We start from the raw sequence: 16,651 nt of genomic DNA, 5'->3' as shown, positions 1-16,651 counted from the left end.
TGACTCAGCCACAAAAGGGCTGGCCCACCCTGCCATTGGGGAGTCAGGCTTCGTCTCCACAGAGAATAAAAGAGGTTTTTCATCGAAGGGTTGACACCAGGGTCATAAGGAAGCAGCTCAGCCTCACGGGATGCTCACCTAGAATACCCTGGAAGTTCCAGTCATCTTTCTAGTCGTTGCTGACAGGCAAGCAAAAAAAAAAAAAAAAGTCTCTAGCATGAAAAACCAAAGTGAACAGAAAACCCAGAGACGTTTTATCATGGAATGGAAAAAACAGCATTCTACTTTAATCGAACAGACCATGGAGGGGATAGATTCTGTTAGATTAAAATACAACAGCAGAAGTGACGCCTAGTGGTTAAAATGGTCTTCCTGGAAATAGGGCCACACCAAAGAAAAGAAAAGGAAGAACTCCCCAATTAGAATAGAAATAAATAAGAACAGAGAAAGAGTAAGGAGGGAATTGTCAAGGAGTGACGTCAGAGCCAGGTGCAAACGTCATTGTGGAAGTACCACCGGGCAGAGGGAAGAGTCATCGAGTTTCCACAGAGGTGGCTCAGGGACTAGAGCGGCTTAATGCTTATCAGCAGGATTCCAGGGGATCAGAAGACACTGGACAGTTATTTATAAATTACAGTGATGTATCAGATGCAAGCCAGGGCTCTGGGAGCACACCTCTAATCCCAGCACCCAGGGGCTGAGGAATGAGGAGAAGGAATCTGAGATAAGCCTGGACTACACAACAAGATCTGATCTTTAAAAGAAAAAAGAAAAAAAAATCAGACGTACTTGAGAATAGAAAATGACATTTTAGCATGCAGATTTCTCCAAAAGGTATTCTCCTACACCTGTCTTCAAAAAGTTAATGAAACAGCTATATCCCATAAAGGTGAAGGTTATACAAAGGAAGAAAAAGGCAAGGGGTAGATGAATCAGAGTCTCCACTGAGAGAGAGAGTGTCCTATGAAGCTGCAAGTGAGAGGAGCTCAGGGTTGACAACTCTAGGCCAGGTACAGAGCAAAAACCAGACAGATAGGGAGGAGCTGGCACGGGCCGTCAGAGAGATGTTCACAGGAAGATGAACTGATGCTCAGCTTCATTCTCAGTGGGGATTAAAGGCCAGTGTGTTTGGATTAAATACATATTTGCTACTGATTAAGTAAAGTTTATGATGAAATAACAAGGAAAAGAGAACTATTAAGGGGGAAAAAGAGATGAATTCTCTTATTGTATATAGAGAAATTGATTGATAATACCCACAGTTGAAATTAAAAAAAAAATGTTAGTATGATATAAACTTTTTTGGGGCACAAAAATAGCAAAGAATCAAGGGTGTAGAGAGCGGTTTTCTCCTAGGAAGGCTGTGAGGCACGGATAACTGCTTTATTTCATTTAAGAAACCAGTTTACCTAATGTTGAAAGTGCCTCAGTTTGGTAAAGTGCTTACTATTTAAACATGAGGACCGGAGTCCCATCTCTTTTACCCATGGCACCCATGTAAAAAATTCAAACACATTAGTGCATCCTTCTACCCCGAGTGCTGCTAGTTACAGACAGAAGGGTCCTTGAGGCTCACTGGCTAACCAGCCTAGTGAGCTCTACTTTCAGTGTGCACACCCTGTCTCAAAAAAAAGAAGGTGAAGAGCAATTGAGAAGCACACTCAGTGTTGACTTCTGGCTTCTCCCCTTGTACACATTCATACATGTATGCATACTCAGACACACATGTGCATAAACACATGAATACAAACATGGACACAAAGTACGAGTTCATATATTTGACTCCACACGTACAAATAACTTTGATAAAAATTAACATAGAAATGTTCATACTATCATTGGCAAGTCGTCATATGAAAATATTAATTATGAATATGCATTTTCAACTTTTGTTGATACTTTTTAATTATAAAAGAAACCATTTGACTTGATACCCTATGAGCATATGCAGGGGGAGGAGGTCCCCCTCAGGCACAGTCATAGGGGAAAGGAGTAAGGGGAAAATGGGAGGGAGGGAGGAATGGGAGGATACAAGGGATGGGATAACAATTGAGATGTAATATGAATAAATTAATAAAATGTATTAAAAAAAGAAAAAGAAACCATTTGAGCATGCTATACTGAGCAATGAATACAATAGTTTTGTCATTACCAAATAGAATTTGTATATATACAGTATTTGGGAGCAGTTTAAATCAAATCCAATTCTGATCCTTATTTGAAGTATACTTGAAATCTTGAAGCCTACTTAGTAGACCCATTAGACTTGCACATGGTATCCAGGGAAAAATAATCAGGCTAGTTCTGCTCTGGGCCTTACTGTAATAATTTTACTTAAATTCTAAATAATAGAATTATCTCTGAAGAGAATTAGATCAAAAGTTTCTTCTGCTTCCTACACTTACAAGATACTTTTGGGTATGATGATGTATGCCTATAAAACTGGCATCTGAGGGATGGAGGCTGGAAAAGCAAACATTCAGGGCAGTTTTCTTCACATTAATAATTTGATGCCAGCCTGAGCTACTTGAAATCCTATCTCAATGAAACAAACAAACAAACAAACAAACAAAAACCCAAGAATGTAAGCATCCTTTGCCTACTGGCCCATTAGATAATGAAGACAAAGACAGGATGTTGCCTATTTAAGATAAGTGTGAATTAATGGAATCCCAATTTCTTTTCGCTTCCAATTTATTTTTAGTGGGGGCCATGTTAAGCTTGAAGAAGACGTTGACCTTGGCTATGTGGAAGATGGGACGCCCTGTGGGCCTCAGATGATGTGCTTGGAACACAGGTGTCTTCCTGTAGCTTCCTTCAACTTCAGCACTTGCTCAAGCAGTAAAGCAGGCACTGTTTGTTCAGGAAACGGAGTAAGTGTCAGAACCTCACCCTGGAGAACCATCCACTTCTCCTGTTTTACAGAAGTATAGAATCCTGTAACATCTGCGTAATTAAGGATATTGTGATTATTCATGTTTCTGATTGGCATGTGAACACCAACTTGATCAAAGCTACTTGAACATTTTTTTTCTGATAATAATATTAAGTCTGAGAATAAGAAAAATAGTAATTTTTCTAATCAAATTCTTCTTTCTTATGCTAATAGGATGCCATAAGTATAATGACAGGTTTTCGGCATGTGATTTAGGCAATGAATTTAAGCATACTACAATGGATTTTTTTTTTAAAGTGGGGAGTGAAGAAGGAAGAGTGAGCCACTCTTAATTTATTTAAGTGTATAGGTAAACATAGTATTTAAGTACTTGGGTCATCTGGGTACTGGTGATTCAACACTGACCATAAATAACCACACCAGAAATGACAGCTGAGGTGAAAACTTGCAACTAACAAAATCACCAGGAAAGTGCTGTTTGTGGATAAACAGGAAGAGGGTATTTTAGACATTTAGCTCTGCTCCTTCAGATTTGTATATTGGATAGCACACGTCTTATCTCAGTTATGGGTCAAGCACTTGTGCTCCGTGAATGAACCCTCCACGAATATATCCAGTTTCCTCATTTTCATCAGGAATTCCTTACTAGCAGTTGCCTTGATTTTTTTTTTCTGTTGTTAGCATGTCCTGTGATTTCCTTTTTGCTGGTATTTCAGAATCTTTGATTGAATTGGCTGAAATATTCAGTTGAGGCACAGGGCCTTGTTTTGGAATTTGAAGTGTTCGTCATTTATATTATGGTATCAAATGTCCTTGAGAGCTATGCCAAGGATTCACATGCCAATCAGAAACCAGTTGTCACTATTTGCCAGAGAACAGGAAATCCTAATGGCACACGAGAAAGAGAAGACACGTAGACGTGTAGCTCTGATCCTGTACCGTAAGAGGGGTTGTTTTATCTCCTTCCTATAGTCATTCGGAGGATTCAGGGAAAATAGTTTCTGTGGGGCCAAAGAAGTGAAAAATGAATTCATTTTTATCATCCTGCTAATAAATTTTAAATACATGCTAAAACAAAACATGATTTCATTTGTTAGTGCTTAATTTAATAGAGTGATAAGAGTAAGGTAATATAAGTAGGATAATACATAGCATAAAGTGATTTGCAGTAGTCATGTGTAATACAGAGGTGTTATCCTATATAATCAAAAGCGTTTTATTCTATGTGTACATGGTGTGCGCGAGTGTGTGTACATTCACCTGTGTGTACATGCACTATGGTATCTGTGGAGGTCAGGTAACATCTTGGAGGAATAAGTTCTCTCCTTTCTGATACATGGATTCCTGGATTGAACTAAGGTTATGAGGCTTACATGGCAAGTGGGAAGAGGTCTGGACTTTCCCTCTTTTGTTTGCAGAATTGGGATTGCATCCAGGGTCTCCCCGTGCTAGGCAAGAGTTTTGCCACTGAGATGTATATCCCTACCCCTTTGACTTGTCTTTATCTCCTTCTACTTCCAAAAAGTTAATAACATTTTAGATAAAGACCCTTTCTTTGGAAACAAAAATTCTTTTGTATTGGATAATTACCATATATTTCTGCATAGTCTATAGGCTCTTATATCATTTAATAAAAATCAAAACAATAATTCCATTGATCTGCTTTTTAGACTAGATTAATTTCTCTTTTAAAGGTCCATATTTCCTTTTGGTTAATTTTTAGATTCTAGAAAATCCTTTTTAAAGTATTGGAGTTGAAAATAAAGCAATTAGTAGTAAAACAGCACAACTGTTGTTTCATCAAATCCTATGCGTAATAATTCTAAGTCAGTGTGTATTTGCTTCTCCGTAGCAGAGAACTGACATTTCTGCTGCCCACCTTTGGATTTTAGGTTTGCAGCAATGAGCTCAAGTGCGTGTGCAACAGGCACTGGACAGGTGCCGACTGCAGCACACACTTTCCTCAAAATGATGATGCAAAGACTGGCATCACCCTGTCTGGCAATGGTAGGTATCGAACCTGGTATGGTGTCATATTTATATACAACAGAAGAGAGGTTGTCTCTATGGGCATTTGTATTTGAGATTTTTTTTTTTATCATAACTCAAAAACACATGGTATCTACATAACGAGTGGTGTTTACCTTGTGAAACCAATCATTTTCATTAAATTGTAAAGATTTCTCATACTGCATATAATTTAGCCTACTGACTTCGCATAATTCTGTCTTACTTCAAAAAATCTTCAATTGTTATAATTACCTGAGGCTATGAACAAACCCTAGCATTTTCAATTAATTTATTTTTTTAGCACGTGCGCGTATGTGCACGCACACACACACACACACACACACACACACACACAGTCACACACACACACACACACACACACACACACAGTCACACACACACACACACACACACACACACACACAGTCACACACACACACACACACACACACACACACACACACACACACACAGTCACACTTGTCCCTCCGACCCCCCCTTATCCTCCTCTCACTCCCGGGAGCCCCTTCTTGCTCCCACAAGGTTCTCATATCGCTTTTTCATTGTGTTTTTATTTTCTAACATTCCTTTTAAATTAAGAAAGTAGAGTGGTGTCTCAGAAGCTAGGGAGATGTGTTGCTCTCACAGAGGACCAGGGTTCATTTCCCAGGACACACGTGATGGTTTTCAATTCTCCATTAACTCCAGTTCCAGGAGACCTGACGCCCCCATCTCACCTCATCTGGTAGCAGGCCAAACACTCATAAACATATAATAAAATAATAAAAAAAAAGTAAAGTATTCACTTTATATGGATAATTACATATGTTTGAATTGAATAAATAAGAAAAAATAGTTGATCTTGAAGCTTTTAAAAATATGCTTTGTTAAAGAGTCTGATTTCTATAGTGTAAACTTTGAGATGCATAGAAGCCAGGTAGTAGGGTCTGAGGACATGAGTCAGACATGACAGGAGAGGCAGCTCTAACATCTTTATTGGACCAAGAGTAGAAGAGGAGATTAAAGTGCAGGCAGTTAAAGATCTCACACTTTGGAGATAAAGTTTTCCTGTAAACACTTACACCATATCATTCTGTGGCTCCCCGGCCCCCAGACAGGGTTTCTCTGTGTAGCCTTGGCTGTTCTCAGACTGACCTCAGACTCACAGAGATCCCTCTGCCTCTACTTCCTGAGTGCTGGGGTTAAAGGTGTGGGCCACCACGCTCATCTGTGGCTCCTTTTACAAGGAATAATGCTTGGTGCCCAAAGTCCACTCACGCCCCAAGGCTAAGAACAAACATATGTACTTATCTAAATAATCTATACAGGTTTAAAATCTTAGTAATATGAATTCAATAAAGTCCAAGAGTGGTTAAACATTTGATGTCCTCCAACAGTGATGGTAAATGGCTGTGTGGCACTTGCTCCCAAGGTCAATGTGAACACAAGAATGTTTATAGAACCTGGATCTTAGTGGCTTTTCTTTTCTTTCTTTTTTTAAAAAAAATGTTATTTATTTTATTCTCTTATATATTATATCCTCTTTTTCCAGTCTGTCCCTGTCACTGTTCCTCTCCTCCAGTTCACTCCTCTTCTATTTCCCTTCAGAAGAGGGCAGGCCTCCCAGGGACATCAACCAAACATGGCATGTCAAGTTGTAGTAAGACTAGGCACCTCCCCTCATGTTGAGGCTGGAAGAAGTGGCCTAGTAGGAAGAAAAGGGTCCCCCAAACAGGCAAAAGGGTCAGAGACAGCTCTTGCTCCCACTGTTAGAGGTCCTACAAGAAGGCCGAGCTACACACTGTAACATATATGCACATGGTCTGGCTCAGGTTCATGCAGGCTCCCTGATTGTTGGTTCAGTCTCTGTGAGCCCCTAAGAGCCCAGGTTAGTTGACTCTGTGGGTTTTCTTGTGGTGTCCTTGATCCTCTGTCTCCTGCAATCTTTCCTCCCCCAATTCCAGAGGATCCCCTGAGCTCTGCCTAATGCTGTGAGTCTCGGCATCTCTCTCTATTCATTGCTGACTGGAGCCTCTCTGATGACAGTTTCACTAGGCACGAATCTAAGAGTATAGCAGAATATCATTAGGCATCATTTCATTGGCTTCTTTTTCTTTATCTTTTTTCCTCCTTTCTCCTCCTCCTCCTTCTCTTTTTGCCAGTTGTTTTTGGTTCTATTGTAAGTCCCTGGGATACCCAGCCTCAGGATCCTGACCCTCTAGGCAGTGTCAAGAGTCGGATCTCTGTTCTATTTCCACTTTCAGGTTGTCAACAGTTTTATTCATTTCCTTCACCTGATTGTTTTTCTTGCCTTTCTTTAAGGAATTTATTTATTTCCTCTATAAGGGCTTGTCTCATCTTTATAAATTTGGTTTTGAGGTCATTTCCTTGTGTTTCAGCTGAGTTGGAATACCCAGGGCTTGTAGTAGAATAGCTGGGCTCTGGTGGAGCCATATTGCCCTGGCTCTTGTTGATGGTGTTTTACACTGGCCTCTAGGCTTCTGGGTTTCTGGTAATTTTGTGTTAAGGTGCCGATTTCTGAGTTTATTTTTGTTGGATGTTTTCCTCTTGATTTCTGTTTCCTCTCTGCTCGTCTGGTGTGAGTGTCCTGTGGTTCTGGTGACCAGTGACTCCTCAGGTCCCGCAGGGTGTCTTCACAGGGTTTTGACACCCTGTATGACCTCTGGGTTTTTGTGTGCTGGCATTGTGTCTGGGGTTCTGGGAACTTGGCATGCCTCTGGGGTTCCAGGTACTGGTGTGACCTCCGGTAGAGTAGGGTGATTCTGGGGTTCTGGGTACCAAGGTAACCTCTAGGGTTCCAGTTACCCATGTGGTCTCTTGAGTTCTGGGACTAGCATGGTCTCCTGTAGAACAGGAGTCTTCTGCCAGTAGTTGTGGGCCTGGATATGGAGCCAAGGGGACTGGGTGCTGTTGGGAACAGCTGGGAGGATTGTAAGGAGTGTTAGAAGGAGGTGGACAGAGTCTAATGGGGGTAGTTCTGGTAGAGCAGGCCTCAGAGGCTTTGCAAAAGGCACTGCTTAGAAGTAGTTATTCAGGAGGCAGGAGAGATGGCTCAAAGGTTAAGAGCACTGGCTGTTCTTCCAAAGGTCCTGAGTTCAATTCCCAGCAACCACATCGTGGCTCACAACCACCTATACTGTGATCTGATGCCCTCTTCTGGCCTGCAGGTGTACATGCAGACAGTGTACTGTATATATAATAACAAATAAATAAATCTTTTTTTAAAAAGTAGTTCTTCATGTTTATTGGCCCCTGTTTGAATCCCTGGAGGAACAGGAAGGGTTGGCAGACATGCTAAGTCTTAATGTAAAGCATGATAGTGTTAGCGTGATGGTTACAGATACAAAGAACAAAATTCCTGCAAGATTTTCACATCACTGATTTTTCCTTCTTGTTTTCCCTTCTAGGTGTTGCTGGCACTAATATCATAATAGGAATAATTGCTGGCACCATTTTAGTGCTGGCCCTCATATTAGGAATAACTGCCTGGGGCTATAAGTAAGTCAAACTTTTTAGTATTAGTACTATAAACTTTAAAATATTTTGAATAAGGGCTGGAAAGGTGGCTCAGTGGGTAAAAATGCCAACTTATCTTGTAGAGGATTCAGCTTTTTTTCTAGTACCAGTGTGGTGGACCATAAGCAAATGTCAGATCCAGGGGATCTGATACCATCTTCCAGCATCCTTGGGTCACTGCACACACACACACACACACACACACACACACACACACACACACACACACACACACACACACAGAGAGAGAGGGCCAGGAAAGGAGAGAGGGAGGAAGAGAGAGAATTTAGAAATGTATTAAGTATAGTTATAAAATATTTTAATTAAATGCTAACTGAAAGGTTATCATCTCCTTTATATTTGCGTTGAAAATCAGTCTGGTCCAACAATCGGTGGTTTCCAGCCCTTGGTGTGATTAGAAGCAGTGATAAATTATCCCATTTTAGATTTTCAAACAACTCTTTTTCTATTCTGAAAGTATTGAGTGGTGTTTTTTAAGATCCTTAAAGAGACTCAGTTGTGAGTGAATGCTTACTGCATCCATGTAGCATGTTGAAGGCAAAACCCCTCTGTCCTAATAGCCATTAGTATACATGAGTTTCTTGCTGTGAGGAACATACTCTTGTGAGATTCAAAATTTAAACTTTAATTTCATCTGCAAAATCTAGGTACTTAATTCCTTTTAAAACTTCAAACCACAGCATAGAATTTTTTTAATTTTCAAAAGTTGACAGATATATTACTTTTGACTATTTAGTAGCCATAGACATTTGCTAAGTAACTGTTCTCAAATTTTACATTGTAAGTCTTCAAAATAGAACCTTGATATATTAATATATAAATGTTAGAGAAAGGAGAGGTTCACTGCATTTTACGTTTGAGAGTCTCCCACCCACTGTCACTTGACCCCCGTTGCTTTGAGCCTGGGCCAAGGCAGAAGACCGTGGTGAAGACCGTGGTGGTGGAAAGCTGCTCACTAAAGAAAAAGCTCACTGCTATATTAAGCCTTCTTCCAAAAAAAAAAAAAAAAAACCTACTGTACTATGAATCCAGAAATGGATCAATCCATTGATGAGATCAGAACTCACATAATCTGATTACCTTCTAAAGATGCAATTTTTAAGCAATGCTGCTTGGGGTTCAACATAAACACTTTTGGGGAACATTCAGATCAATAGTTCTTTTCAATATTTCAACTTAAAAATTTATTTTGCTGTCTCTGGCAATATCCTATCCAATGCCTGGTCCTGGGATTTTTCATTTGGAAGATTCTGAGTGTTAACTTCATTTCATGGCATACTCCTTTGTGGAGCAAATGTAGATCACTAATTAGGAATTAAAACAGTTTAAGTTTGGTGCCAGAGAGATGGCTCAGTATCTCTATTAAGAATACACACTGCTCTTAATAGAGCAACATCCACATCAGGTGACTCAAAACTGCTTGTATCTCTAGCTTTAGGGGATTTAAGAACCTCTTTTGGCTACTGCACTCACATGCACATATGTACAACACACACATGCACACAGTTATAGATAAGTAAATCTTTAAAATTGTTTTAAGTTTAGAATTCACTCTGTCCTTTCTATAAACTTGTCTTTGTTCTGTGGGTTATTCTATGTCAAACATTCATAGCAGTGACTGCCTCACAATAAACAGTATGATTGTCATCTACTGTGGCCTGAAACTAGTGAAATCAAAGGAGACCCCCTTAAATGTATATGCACCAATTGTCTGTAAAATTGAAACCCTGCAAGTGTTTTACTGAAAAGGGAGAGCAATTATTTTACTGCATGTATGCTGCAATCATTAAAATTTGGGAAGCCAGTTATGGATGGCTATATTAACAGAAAAACACAGACGGTGTAGTGAAGTGTCATGGCTCCTGTACATAGATAGCCTAGAAAAGGAGCTCGCAGCATCGGGCTAGGCTTTGCCCTGATTAAATCAGTAGCTAGCCCTCGATCAGATAAAACAGATGTCCAATATGTTTGAGCATCCTGTACGCTTCCATTTGTGAGCCGTGACTTAGGCACTTGTAAGCTTGTTTGTCTGAAAGGAAAGCCTTTCTTCCTACCACAAGCAAATGGGCGGTGTCTGGGAGTTCTCTTCTTTTCTCAGCTTCTCTGATGTAGGACACACATACTCCTGCCTATCTCAGCACTGCTGTGCTCTTGTAGCTCAATGATTTAACTTGGTTACAGGAAAAATGTTCTAGAATGTTTGAGTTTCTACCACTTACTGATACAGGTGGATATTTCATTTGTATCATCCGGAAAAACAAGCTGCTCAGAAATCATGAAACCAAAACATACCTATTGCTAATGAAATTACTATTGTCTATAGAAATTACCTGTTTTTTTTTTGTGGGGTGGCGGGGGATTAAAATTTTTTTAATATTTCTAAATTGATACATTTTGCAGACTGATAAGAAAAAAGATCTCACTCATATTGTAGTATTCCTCTTAGAAATAATTTGAACCTAAAATCAAAGTTTTAGAGTTTTAAAATTTATTCAGAATATGTTTTGGTTTGGTTTGGTTTTGTAAGACAGGGTCTTATTTTGTAGTTCTGGCTTGCTTTGAACTCACTTTATAGAACAGACTGACCTTGAACTCAGAGATGTACCTGCTTTTGCCTAAGTGCTATGATTAAAGGCTTAAAATACCATACCTAACTCAGAAATAGAAATAGAGAATGTAGAAATTTTAGTGGAAGAATTAAACTATGACTATATATATTTGTACTCTGTTTGAAGGTAAAAATGGACTGTGCATTTGGGAAGCCATTTTCATGTTAATTCTTTCAATAAAACATTCTACTGTTTCTGCAAGCCTCAGGGTAGGGTATAGGAAGCAGAGAATACTCACTTGCAGCTACGTGGCTCAGCTCCCAGAATGAGATTGAAAAGTAAGACACACTTCATAGAGAGATGCCAGGCTTGTGAGTCCCCTATCTGACAGGTAGCAGGCTGGAAACGACCATGAGGTTGTCACGTTTACCTTGCATGCCTGTGTCAGCGTTACACCGCTAATGGTAGGTTCAGCTGACAGAGTGGAAGCTTTATGCTTGATTGTCAGGGCTGGAACTCCAAATGACCCAGCCATTGGACTTTCTAATATGCCTTCAAAAATATTAATGTTTAGTAACATCAAGACAGAAAGGCACTGACTTAAAAAAAAGTACTGCTAATGCATTATCACATGCTTCTGTACAAAATTTTAAGATTAGTCTATTATGAAAGTCACATGAGTTTATTTTGCTCGTGGTCAAATCAAAAACAGTAACTAAACTGTGAGCCAATACACTCAGTGTAAAGCTTGAGTAAGAAGTTATTAATACTTATGAAGGCCAGTTGTATTTTAATGCATGTTTGTTGACCACACGTGATGAGTATAGTGCTCTGGCATACCTACCTGTTCTCTGCTGAGACTTCTTAGAAAAAGCGATAATTGCTGTAGTTTGATGTTTGTATTTCAGTAGGAGTAAAGGAAGACTTATTTTTATGAAATGTAGTCATGTAAATAAATGTATTATTTTTGCCATTTAAAGCAGCACTCATTCATTTATATCTATCAATTAAAACTATTGTATATCATCTCTCTCTCTCTCTTTCTCTCTACACACACACACACACACACACACACACACACACACACACACACACAATCCTATATTTAAAATAGAATTGACAAAGCTAGAGAGATGGTTTAGTGGTTAAGAGAATTAGGTGTTCTTCCAGGGAGCCCATTTTTAGTTCTTAATTGCAGGGATCTGACACTCTCTTCTGGTTCCATGGGCACTATACACATGGTGCACAGACACACATGCAGGCAAAATACACATACACAGAAAGTAAAAATAGATAAACAAAATTCAGAAACAGTAAGATCGGCTCTAGATCATTGTTAAGTATTTTGGTACCATACAACTGATATTGAGGAAACAGTTACTATTTAATAATTACAGCTTAACTTGTGCTTTTAAGATAGAGAATTAGGCTGGAGAGATGGCTTAGTGGTTAAGAGTACTTGCTGTGCTTTTAGAAGAGGTAGGTTTGGGTCTAGGCACCTCCATGGTGCATTACAACCATCTGTACCTCCAGTTCCTGGGGATTAAGTAGTATTTTTTGGCTTCCAAAAGCAGTAGGCACATACATAGTATAGATACATATATGCAGGCAAAACACAGCTGTACATTAAATAAAAACAATAAGTTATTATTTAAATTAAATAAATAATAACTTAAAACGGGCAAATGTTTGACAACATTGTCACTAACCCTTTGGTGTCACCTTGCTCTGTGATAAAGTGAAATGTTCTATATGTTCCTCATTTTAATTTTACAGTTCAAATTGCGCTAGGGAGGATGGTTCGGTGAATGCTGGGGTTTTTATGTTTGCTGCTCTGTTCATGTGCTTCTGTAGGGAACTAATGCTTTGTTCTTTCCTTTCTTCTGTCTATGAACAGAAACTATCGAGAACAGAGGTACGTGATGACGGTGACCTGAATATGTGGCTGAAAGGTTTAACTCTTTGTATCACTGTTGGAATTCATACATGCAGTTTCATTTTTGTGTTTTATGTAATAAATGACTTTGATCTTTTATGATTTTGAAATAATAATTAAAATTGTTATTTCTAAGAACAATACATATCTAGAAATAGATTTTTCTCATCAAAACAAAATTCCTTTATGTTAAGTTGTCATGTTTGTTTACATTAGTTTATTGGCTTTCCTTCATGTTTATAATGCTCTTATTACCTAATACTATCTGAGGGAATTTAGTTTTGTTACTGTTGTTGTAGTAATAACTTTCATAAGGTACAGAGTTTATCATTTGTTGCTCCCAAGGAGATGTTTTGCACTTGTGGGCCAGCTTTCTTTATGTAAGAAAGTATTTCTGTATTATGTGTAACCCTAAAATAGCTAAAGAGAGAATTTTGCATAGTTCAAATGCCTGAGCAATTATGCCTCCTGTGCTGTTATGAAGTAAAAACTACAGAGAAAGTCAAACAACTATTTAGCATAACCTTGTTACCTACATTTAGCCAACAGTATAAGAAAGATAGAGCAGTCATGAGTTTTAATAAGAATTGCTGGTTTTGTCTAAATTGACCCAGTACTGAGATAGATACTTCATGCCTCATATTTTGAAAAGTATTACGTCTACTTGCTGTTGGTACAAAAAAAAAACTAAAGTGTTACTTGGAAACAGATAAACCCACACCAGGTATTACACATCGTATACTGTTTAGCTCAGGATTCAGAGCATTTGCACAGATTCCTTTAATTTTTCCTTTGTCCCATTGAGTGCCTGTAGCAGCTTAGGAATAGATAAATGTGGTGAGACCTTTGCAGACTCTCTCTGTGGTTGATGATAAACAATGATGTTTGGTATAATAGTTCTCAAAGTAGAGAGCAACAAAGGGTGGATGTTAGATCAAGAAGTTCTGCAGTAAAGTACCTTTATGGTTCTTCTTTTGGGAAATATGCATTAATGATTCGAGGGGCAATTGTTGGACCAACAGGCACAGCATACATTTTCAGCCTTATAAAATTATCCACCATCATTCAAATAAAAACCCATCTAGTTCCAAAGGTGCTAGGAACCAAAGCCAAGAATTTTGACATTATTTTTACTTTTAAATTAGGAATTGCCTTTGGAGTTCTGTGGCGACAAGAAGTTAGGAGTTAGTTACTGTGTAATGTAGGAGAGTTGCTAACTTGTCTCAGTGGTAGCATCAGGGTTCTTTGTAATCCTTAAAACACTGTAGTCAAGTGAAAGGACAGCCACAGTCAGCAGCCAGGTTGATGTCCATACGCTCTTCTTGGCTGATCAAATGTGAATGGCATTTAGTGCTTCAAGCAATATTAAATATATGGGTATTTTTCTGGGTGGCCATAACATGCAAATGGCTCAGAGATGTCCCATTGGGCATTATATTCAGAGTTTGGGAGAAGACAGGCTTGCATTTCTATAAGTGAATCAGATAACAAACTTCCTGTTGAACAAAAGCAATAGAAAGCCCGTTCTGGGACTTTACTGCAAGTATACCCCCAACACTCACACAATAGTACTTGGCACCCTCTGGTGCCATGGGAACCATGGAACCATGGCTCCACAGAGAAGAAGCCTTGGGTGTTGATGGCTACTTACCTTTTTGTTTTGTTTAAACCTCCAGGCAAGACAATTTCTACCTTTTCCTCCCAGTTAATAATATCATTTCTTAGGGAATAATTGCATAGTGCATGACAGCATTAAGTTGTAAATTTTAGTTTTCAAATACAGGTTTGCAAGTACAAATAGGATGAGGAACACTTGCTGAACCTAAATTTATAAAACATCACGTTTGGTTGAATACCTTTCCCTTTGTTTGAAATAACCACAGATGGTCACTGTGATCACGAGGAACGTGGTAACCAGAGCCCACCTTTTGCTCTGTGGTTTCACTTTAAACAGAATTCTTCCCCTACCTCCTTTCTTTATCTCGTATCCGTTTTATCCATTTTATTTTCTGTTCATGGACTCTGCATATTTTTTCCCAACTCTTTCTTGGTTTCTTTCTTTTCTTTTTTTGCATTCTCCATATTCCAGTGATATTCATGCACTGTCAACATGACTTAGTATACCTTACATGATATTTCTCAAAACAAGAGTGTAACAGTTCCTGCAAGAGACAGTCCAGGACTAGCCAGTGGCAGGAGCAGTGTCTCCTTCATGTTGAGCTTATGGCCAGGAGACCTTTCCTCCCTGATTTCCAATTACAAGCATTCATTTGAATTGATGAGATAAATATCACTGCTCATAGACTTTTAAGGAAAGTGACATTTCTCTCATAACCTGACCAGCCATTTATCTAAAGCCTTTGGGGTTAGTTCAAGAAATTCTTCATTGATGTTTAAATTTATCTTGCTTAATATCAACTGGTTTATGCACCAGCTTAATTATGAACACATTGTTATCTGAAGTAGAATAAAAAATAGTCAATACGCTTGTAAGTTGTAGATGTGAGGAAATAGTAATTATATTTTTGTATAGTGTGCCCATCCAAAACTATTAGAGGTTGGAGCAGGAGAAAAAATGACACCCTGTAATTAATGTAGAAAAGACTGATTATTGAGGAAAAAGAATTCAGTTACAAAGCATTTTTGTTAATTATTTATATAATCATACATGTATAAAATATTTGTATGTGGTATAATATAAAGAGAATTTCCATTTGAAAAATTAGCATTTGTCAGTCCAAATAACTATTTTCAGGATTCAAATTGGGAGAAAGATAAAAGTACTAAATTTTTAAAAGAAAAAAGGCATAAAAATAGTAAGCAATTGGAAAAAGAAATATAATTGAAAATTTTAAGGAGCTCATCTAGTTGGTTTTCTATGACTTTTTCACAACAAATGATAAAATGTTACTGATTACAAGAGCCTGATGTTCTCTCTCTTCACTAAAGCAAGGAGTAGTAGTCTGCTAAAATAATAGATCCTGTAGATAGGATAAACTTTCAGACAGTGAAGGATGTTCAGCACTGTTAAGGAAGCTGTAAAAAATTTTTATCTATTGCCAGCATTTATTATAGAAGGAAAGTTACTTCCATTGCTTGTGTGGTTTTGAGGCAGCTGCTAGGACGTAGTGTCTGTGTTCTGGAGACCTTCCCAGTGCAGGGAGCTGAGAATCCAGTGTGGCCAGGATGATAAAAGGAGACCTGTCCTAGAACTGTACTTAACTGGACTGTTGCTAACTCCAGGGCTGACTTTTTATTTTGATGGAACCGCTATCAGTCGTGGGTGGAGTTAGTTTTAGATACTGGCTTAGTGATAATTTGTTCTTTTAATTAATATATGGAGATCTAGATAAAGTCATGCAAATTAAAAATAAAATATATACTTTATTCATATCAACTGAACAGCCTTTTTCAGATTTGCAATATATGAGTATAAATTGTCCAAATAATTTGGAAGTGGATGTTCATTCAGAAACAACTAAGCATTTAAAAACATTTTAAACAATTATCAAGAGCATCTGCAAAGGATTTTTGAGAGTTAAAACTTGGAATCTGCAAACAGTCAGGGTAATTAACCGAAACTGAGTTGAGAAGGGACTTAGGGAACTTATGCTTTTGTTGTGGACTTACTGACATATACCTGTTGAAAATCCTTAGAACATCCTCCACCTATAGCATGAGCAAAACTGGTGAAGATTTAGA

The 16,651-nt window shown here is 38.4% G+C and overlaps 1 protein-coding gene across 19 annotated transcripts in view; it reads left to right on the top strand.

Annotated features, from left to right (window-relative positions):
• The window catches only part of ADAM22 (ADAM metallopeptidase domain 22), a 215,659-nt gene that overhangs the window by 180,950 nt on the left and 18,058 nt on the right, over positions 1-16,651 (top strand). For all 19 annotated transcript variants that reach the window (XM_084785430.1, XM_084785449.1, XM_084785443.1 and 16 more), the window contains exons 23-26: positions 2,705-2,873; positions 4,789-4,903; positions 8,335-8,425; positions 12,911-12,928. In XM_084785430.1, coding sequence (XP_084641556.1) covers positions 2,705-2,873; positions 4,789-4,903; positions 8,335-8,425; positions 12,911-12,928 — 393 coding nt within the window. The remainder of the gene's footprint in view (positions 1-2,704; positions 2,874-4,788; positions 4,904-8,334; positions 8,426-12,910; positions 12,929-16,651) is intronic.

This window comes from Acomys minous, assembly GCF_964271855.1.
Source record: "Acomys minous genome assembly, chromosome: 6".
In the NCBI taxonomy this organism is placed as follows: domain Eukaryota; kingdom Metazoa; phylum Chordata; class Mammalia; order Rodentia; family Muridae; genus Acomys; species Acomys minous.
The sequence above is the reverse complement of the archived record's forward strand: the minus strand, read 5'-3'. Positions and strand labels throughout refer to the sequence as shown.